General features: G+C 54.9%; 3 protein-coding genes across 3 annotated transcripts in view; 1 reads left to right on the top strand and 2 right to left on the bottom strand.

Moving 5' to 3' along the window:
• Nucleotides 1–961, bottom strand: part of EMH_0025230 (AT hook motif-containing protein, putative) — a gene marked incomplete at both ends in the record, with an annotated part of 3221 nt that extends 2260 nt beyond the window's left edge. The window contains one exon of the mRNA XM_013502420.1: nucleotides 3–961. Within this exon, the coding sequence (XP_013357874.1) occupies nucleotides 3–961 (959 nt within the window). The remainder of the gene's footprint in view (nucleotides 1–2) is intronic.
• A 34-nt stretch (nucleotides 962–995) lies between these two features.
• On the bottom strand, nucleotides 996–2149 carry EMH_0025220 (uncharacterized protein; the record flags this gene model as incomplete). Its single annotated transcript, XM_013502419.1, is given in 3 exon segments — nucleotides 996–1024; nucleotides 1028–1598; nucleotides 1688–2149. Coding segments are annotated over 3 exon segments (1062 nt in total).
• A 2260-nt stretch (nucleotides 2150–4409) lies between these two features.
• EMH_0025210 (mitochondrial carrier domain-containing protein, putative) lies at nucleotides 4410–6997 on the top strand (the record flags this gene model as incomplete). Its single annotated transcript, XM_013502418.1, is given in 5 exon segments — nucleotides 4410–4743; nucleotides 4747–5503; nucleotides 6058–6134; nucleotides 6425–6527; nucleotides 6925–6997. Coding segments are annotated over 5 exon segments (1344 nt in total).
• Between the last annotated feature and the right edge of the window lie 369 nt (nucleotides 6998–7366).

Raw genomic sequence — 7366 nt, 5'->3', positions numbered from 1 at the left:
CATGCGAGAGCTGCCGTGTCAGGGTGCCGTCCACTAGCGTGTGCATGCCCACTTGCTGCTGCTGCTGCTGCTGTTGTTGCTGCTGCTCCAGTCCCAATGAGCTGCAGCAGCAGCAACTAGAAGCGCTGCCGCACGTTGTGCAAGTTGCTGTGGGCGACTCTTCGTGCTGTAGCTGCTGCTGCTGCTGCTGCTGCTGGGAGTTCGTGGCTGCTGTGGATGGTGAACAGGAAAAGTCATAGAAAGAGGCAGGAGAGAGTTGCTGCTGCTGCTGCTGCTGCTCCTCTGAAGACAGCAGCAAGGCCTGCGCCCCTGGCCCCTCACATGACCAATGGTCACCTCGGCTAGCAGGCCAGTCCTCGCAGCTCGAGTCTGCTGCAGTGGTGTTCGTCATTACCTTTCTCTTGTGCACAGGCAGCAGCAGCGACTCCTGCATGCCGCTGCTGCTGCTGCTGCTGCTGCTGTCTTCCTGCTGTTGCGCTTGCTGCGCGCTGCTGTAGCAGCCCTGGCCAGCTCCTGCATCCGCCTCTGTCACAAAGAAGCTGTTTGCTGTTTGCTGCTGCTGCTGCTGTTGCTGCTGCTGCCGGTGCGAGCAAACACATGGCTGGTTACCGCAGCAGCAACCGCCGGGAGTGAACGGCTGCTGCTGCTGCTGCTGCTGCTGCTGCTGCTGTTCCTGCTGCTGCTGCTGCGGTCTTTGTGCTGCCAGGGGCTCTACGAGGCGCCGTCGCCTCGTGCGGATTCTCTTCGTGGATAAGAGGGACTGCTGAAGGGCCCCGGTTTCTGTTTGTTGGCTCTCTAGAGACAAAGGAGGGGCCCCCTGCCCCTCAAGCAGCATCTGCTGCTGCTGCTGCTGCTGTTGTTGCTGCTGCTGTTGCTGCTGCTGCTGATGGTTAGAAGGCGTGTGCTGATCAAGGTGCGTTGGCTGCAGAGGAGAAGAACAGCCACTCGCGCAGGATGACATAGGGAGAGGGGAGAGCTGTTCAAAGCGGTGGAGCTCAAGCTGCTGCTGCTGCTGCTGCTGCTGNAGCAGCAGCAGCAGCAGCAGCAGCAGCAGCTGACGCAGAAGTAGTAGTAGGATGAGGAGGAGGTTGGTCCCCATGCAGGAGAACGTCCTCGTCTAGCCGCAGCAAACCATCGGCTGCTTCCCCTCTATGTTGTCTTAGCATTTCTGCTTCAAAGGCACAGCAGCAAGTGCTGGTGCTGCTGCGGCAGCTGTAGGCACCGCTACCGCTGCATCGCTGCTGGCAGCAATCCTGTGCTGCTGGTGTTGCTGCTGCATCTGTATCTTCTGCTGTGCTGCAGCTGGGCAGGTCCCCCCGCAGGGGCCCCTCGCTGCAGTTGAGGGGGCTCGGAGCTGTCGTTAGTCTTGCTGCATCGCATATTAAGCTGCTAGGCAGCTGCAGCAGCAGGGCCCCCATGCCTGCTGCTGCAGGCCGCCGCTCATGTCCTGGGGGGCCCCCGGTGTCTGTACACCGCGCGGGGGGCCCCCAGCAGTCCCGAGGCACCCAGCTATCCTCTGGGGGCCCCCACAGCTGGGCGCCCCCGCTGCTGTCTGCTGCTGCTGCTGCTGCTGCTGCTAAAGGGCTGCTTGCAGCTTCCTGCAGAGCCAGACAAGGCACACAACCACTGCTCAATAGACACTGCATTTCTTCACTAGCAGACACAGGCAAAGGGCCCCACACCTCACAACCAATGTTGTTGCTGCCGTTGCTGCTGCAGCTGCTGCTGCAGTTGCTGCTGCAGTTGCTGCTGCAGCTGTTGCTGCAGTTGTTGTTGCTGCAGCTGCTGCTGCCGCAGCTGTTGTTGCCGCAACAACTGCTGCTGGAGCCGTAGTAGAAACAGCAGCAGCAACAGGCTGAAGGGGACTCCGTTGCTGCAGCAGCGCAACGCTGCAGCTCTGCTGGTGAACCGCTTGCTGCCGCAGCAGCTGCTGCTGCTGCTGCAGCTGTTTCGAGCTCTTCCGACTTTGGGGGAGCCGCACAGGAGAAAGCAGCAGCAGCAGCAGCAGCAGTAGGGGGAAAGAAAGAAGGAGATGCATCGCAGCGAAGCCGCAGCAGCTGAGCGTACGCAGCACATCTGCTGCAGGCCAAATCTCCTGCTGCAGCAAAGCAGCAAGACTGCTGCGAGAAGGGCTCTGCTGCAGCATCATCGCAGCAGCTGCTGCTGACGCCGCTGCAGCTGCAGCAGCCGCCGGCCTGACAGGGATCCATCAGGCCTGAAGGTAGGCACGGAGGCGAATGCAGCAGCTGAGGCAGCATACTGGTTTGCGGTGTATGTACACCCGATACTGCCTCTACTGCAGCACCAACAGCAGCACCCCACGCAGCACACAGCACAAGGAGCCGCGTACAACCACAGCACCGACCGAAGGAATACTGCTGTTGCAGTGCTGCTGAGGCTGCTGATGCCGTTGCTGATGGTGCAGTGCTGCTGCTGCAGTGCTGCTGCTGCTGCTGCAGAGCTGCTACTGCAGTGCCGCTACTGCTGCTGCTGCTGCTGCTGGGACTGGACGGGGGGCCGGGGGGCAAGGGGGCCGCCGTAGCGCCGCGAGCAGCAGCAGCTGAAGGCCTAGGGAGTCATCAATTGCAAATAATAGAAAATACAGAAAACCAACAAACCTCCTGAGGCGGGGGTTATCACCGCTCCAGGGTCTATTATGCTTCAGTCTCTTGGCAGGGGGGTGCTGCTGATGCTGCTGCTGCTGATGCTGCTGTTGCTGCTGCTGTTGCTGCAGTCTTCTTCTTGCTTCATTAAAACGGATAAAGAGCAGCAGAAAAATACGCGTGCGTGCAGCAGCAGCAGCAGCTGCTGCTGCTGCTGCTGCTGGCACCGCGTGCTTCCTCCGACTGCCCCTGTCGGCTGCGGCGCCCCCTCAAGCAGAGCAGCAGCAGCAGCAGCAGCAGCAGCAGCACACACTTGCAGCAAGGTCTAAATCCCAACCACCAATGGCGTAGACAAGTCCAACACACGACGGGATCCTTACAAAGACAAGGGGCGGCGAGGAGGAGATGAATGGGGGCTAGCGCCGCTGCAGCAGCAGCAGCAGCACGACGCCCGGGTCGAGCAGCAACGGCAGCAGCAGCAGCAGGCTGCTGCGGGGTGTAGAGCCACAGACACGGGAGAAAATAAGACAATTTGACTCTTTCATCAACTAGGAGTTACGTGTTTAAGCACCTGAGTGGAGGGGACTGCTGCTCCTGCTGCTGCTTGTGCCGCCAGCAGCAACTCTAGCAGCACAGGCGCAGCAGCAGCAGCAACAGCAGCAAGTGTCCTGCTGCAGCAGCAGAGAAAAAGGGAGCATCCAGAGAGCAGGCTGACTCCTGTCTTGAGGACTAGACGAAGGTAAAAACCCAACAAAAACTCCTGGTGTGCTGCTGCACGCTGCCCAGCAGCAGCAGCAGCTGCTGCTGCTGCGCCGCCTGTTGCGTGGCTGCTGCGGTGGCAGCGGCGCTGCAGCAGCTGCAGCAGCAGCTGCTGCTTACAACGCAGTAATACTACACACGAGAGCAGAAGATCGTTAATTGAGGACTTTTTGACTCGTTCTAGTATATATAAAAACAAACAAATACATAAAAACAAGAAAAACACAGAGACACTCTGCTGCTGCTCGGTACAGCAGTGCACCCAGACTAGGGACCTGCTGCTGTATACATACACCCCAATGTGGGGTCGCTTCCTCTCTAGTCATTAATTGCCCCCGACCCATTTATATTAAATTAATTAAATAAGAATACAATGCAACACATATGGTTAGTCTAATCGAGCGGAAACGCACACAATCCACAGACACACGCTGCTGCTGCTGCTGCTGCCCAGCCAGCAACAGCAGCAGCAGCAGCAGCTACAGCAGCATCAGCAGCTGCAGCAGCTGTAGGAGAGCGTGCTGCTGCTGCCCAGCGCAGGGCCCTCAAGGGTCCCAGGGGGCCCCTGCACACTGATGAAAATGTCTCTGCCTCAATAACAAAAAAATTAATTTTTATTTATTATTTCACAAGAAGATTCCCATCGTCCCGCTGCTGCAGGAGGAAAGACACCCCAAAAGGCCGCTAGAGGGAATTGAGGCCCTAGACCCTAAACCCTAAACCCTAAACCCTAAACCCTAAAACATAAACCGTAAACCCTAAACCCTAGGGCTCTCGGTAAACCCTAAACCCTAAACCCTAGGCCTGTTGGCTCCTTCTTCCCACTGGCTGGGCCCTTGAAGGTCTCTCAGGGTCCACAGGCCACCGCCTCTACGATGCTGCTGCACGTAGGGAGGCATCATCTCCAACGATGTAGAGACAGCAGCAGCAGCAGCAGCATCAATAGCAGCAACAGTAGCAGGAATAGCTACAGCAGCAGCAGCAGCAGCAGCGGCTCAACATCTGCCTGGGGACTTCTACCAGTGCCCCCCCACATACGCCAGCGGGATGACGACATCAGCGCAGCAGCAGCCGCAGGAGCTGCTCTCCCCTCTGCAGCAGCAGCCGCGTCAGCTGCAGCAGCAAGAATTTTCCTCTAACCGCACAGCAGCAGCAAGACAACTCCCCAGCTCCTTTGAGCTGTTCATCAGTGCTGCTGTCAGCGGGTTAATTACAAAGACGGTCTGCGCCCCTATGGACCGCCTGCGGTTGCTCTACCAGGTACAAGGCATGCTGCAGCAGCAGCAGCAGCAGCAGCAGCAACAGCAGCAACTGCAGCAACAGCAGCAGCAGCAGCAGCGGTCTCGCGCAGCTTTGGCGCAGAGCATGAGAGAGTTTGGTGNTAATAAAAACAGCACAATACAAAACAAAATAAAATATACAAAGTATAATGGTATTGTCTCGGGTCTCCGTCTCGTTATAAAGGAAGAGGGCCTCGTAGGCCTCTGGCGAGGCAACGGGGTCAATGCGTTGCGAGCAGCAGTTTGTTATGCAATCAAATTCCCAGCGAACGACATAGCTAAGCGAGCTCTCACAGCCACCAGCAGCAGCAGCAGCAGCAGCAACAGCAGCAGCAGCAGCAGCAGCAGCAGAGGCGGTGGGGGGGGAGCGGATGTTGGCTCTTTGTTGCTTGCTGGGGCCATTGCTGGTTCCTTACAAAAATCTATTTCTTATCCCCTCGATCTTCTCTCCGTTAGGATTGCTGTCGGCATCAATGCAAACCAAATTGGAGTACAGCAACGTGCTGCTGCTGCTGCTCCCGCTGCTGCTGCTGCTCCCGCTGCTGCTACTGCAGCTGCTGCTGATGGTCCTGCTCGCGCTGTTGCCCCTGCTACTGCTGCAACGTCCAGCAGTACCGGCGGCAGCGGTGGAAGCTGCAGCAGTCTCTACACCAGAACTAGCAGCAGTATAAGCGGCCACAGCAGCAGCAGCAGCAGCAGCAACAGCAGCAGCAGGAAGGGTTACAAGGGCTTGGCGGACTGCGCTTATCGTGTGTGGCAGCTCGAGGGTCCTTCGGGTTTTTTTAAGGGTTTTTCTCTCGCTCTCTATTCTGGCGTTCCCTATGTGATGCTGCAGATGGCTTTCTTTGACTTGACGAAGAGGTGCCTATACACCTCAACACATGTTCCACNTATGTGATGCTGCAGATGGCTTTCTTTGACTTGACGAAGAGGTGCCTATACACCTCAACACATGTTCCACCGCTGTCCTCCACCCTCTTCCTATGCCTAGCTAGCTAGTTTGCTAGCTAGCTAGCTGGCTAGGTAGCTAGCTAGCTAGCTGAGCACCAGCAAACAAACTAGCTGCACAACACCCAGTTAGAGACAGAAGGTGTACCCAGCTAGCGTTCCATACACAGACTAGCTAGCCATCTACCGGGCTAGCAATGTTCACGCAAGCTCGTTCGGTGAACAGGGCTAGCCTACTTTGGCTAGCTGAGTGCATTCCAGCTAGCTAGCCACGCAGACAGCAGCTAGCCAGGCAGGATCGGGGGGAGAGGGAGCGAAGCACGATTTGAAGCGTCTCTCTCCGCGGGATGCGATGCTGCTGTTGCTGCTGCTGCGCTAGCTGGTGCCGCAGCTAGTCGTTCGCTGCTGCTGATGAAGATTCCCCTTTACGGTTGCGGCTGCTGCGCTGCCTGTTGCTGCTGCTGCAGGACGTTAGGAGATGCAGCAGAACGCAGACGCGCTGGCGGTTCATGGCCCCGCGTGCTTCTCACCGCAGCCGTTTCAGGTGGGCAATATATGACCCGGAGCAGCAGCAGAAGCAGCAGCAGCACCAGCAGAGGCAGCAACAGCAACAGCACAAAGAGCACGCCCGGCAGCACCAGCAGCCCCCGCAGTAACAGCAGCAGCAGCAGCAGCAGTAGCAGCAGCAGCAGTAACAGCAGCAGCAGTAACAGCAGCAGCAGTAACAGCAGCAGCAGTAACAGCAGCAGCAGTAGCAGTATCAGCAGCAGTAGCAGCAGCGCTAGCAGCAGCAGCAGCAGGAAAGATGTGTGTGTTATGATATATTGGTTTCAGGTAGCGTTGCCAATATGGCTGCGCAGTCTGTTGTGTTTCCCTTCGATACAATTCGCAAGCGGCTGATGAATGACGGGATAGACGGAAGGCCGAAACTGTACAGGTTTGTTCTCTCTTGCGTATATAACTTTTTCTGTTTTATGTATCTCTTTGTTGCTTTCTTTCTTTTTTTCTTTCTTTCTCAGTTTCTTTCTTTGACTCTTCCCTCCTCCCCTTGTTGGTTTCCTTCTTTTCCCTTCTTTCTTCGTCTCCTTTTTTTCTAAGGCTGCTTATTCGTCTTTTTGTTTCTCTGTATCTTTGTCTCTTCGTTTTTTTCTCTTTCTTTCGTCCCTTTTTGGTTACTATTGTTGCAGGGGTTGCTCTACTTTAGGGTTTAGGTTTTAGGTTGTGTTGTGTTGTGTGTGTAATTGCAGTTCTGCATGGCATTGTTTAAAAGAAATGAAACGAAATGAAGGATTTCGTGCTTTCTATTTTGGCATTTGGCCTGCTACTCTACGCAGTCTTCCTGCGGGAGCAATTCAATTTGCTTGTTATGAACTCATGAAGGAGTTCTTCTTGATGCGATCATCATAAAGAACAAACTTATACAACGAGTTTGCGATTTTGTTTCATCTATATTTTATTGTAAAAGACCTGAAATACACTTTTTTTAAGAATTTATTTTGCCTAGCTTTGTTGAAATCGTTAAACCTGCTCGGAGGATCATAACCGAATCCCTTTGACTCTTTTCCTTACTTTCCTCGCAAAGTATAGGATTTTACAGATACAGAGAGGAGAGATCATGGGCTTATGCAGCGCCCTCATCCTTAGTTGAAGAAAAGCGTGAGCTGCAACAGAGTCAAATTACACGCAATAACGTAAATATAGATACAAAGTATATGTATATATATATATATATATATATATATATATATATATATATATATATATATATATATATAT

Source organism: Eimeria mitis, genomic scaffold (genome assembly GCF_000499745.2).
Source record: "Eimeria mitis Houghton genomic scaffold, Emh_scaff913, whole genome shotgun sequence".
NCBI classification, from domain to species: domain Eukaryota; phylum Apicomplexa; class Conoidasida; order Eucoccidiorida; family Eimeriidae; genus Eimeria; species Eimeria mitis.
Note: the sequence above shows the minus strand (reverse complement) of the source record. Positions and strands in the feature narration are given on the sequence as shown.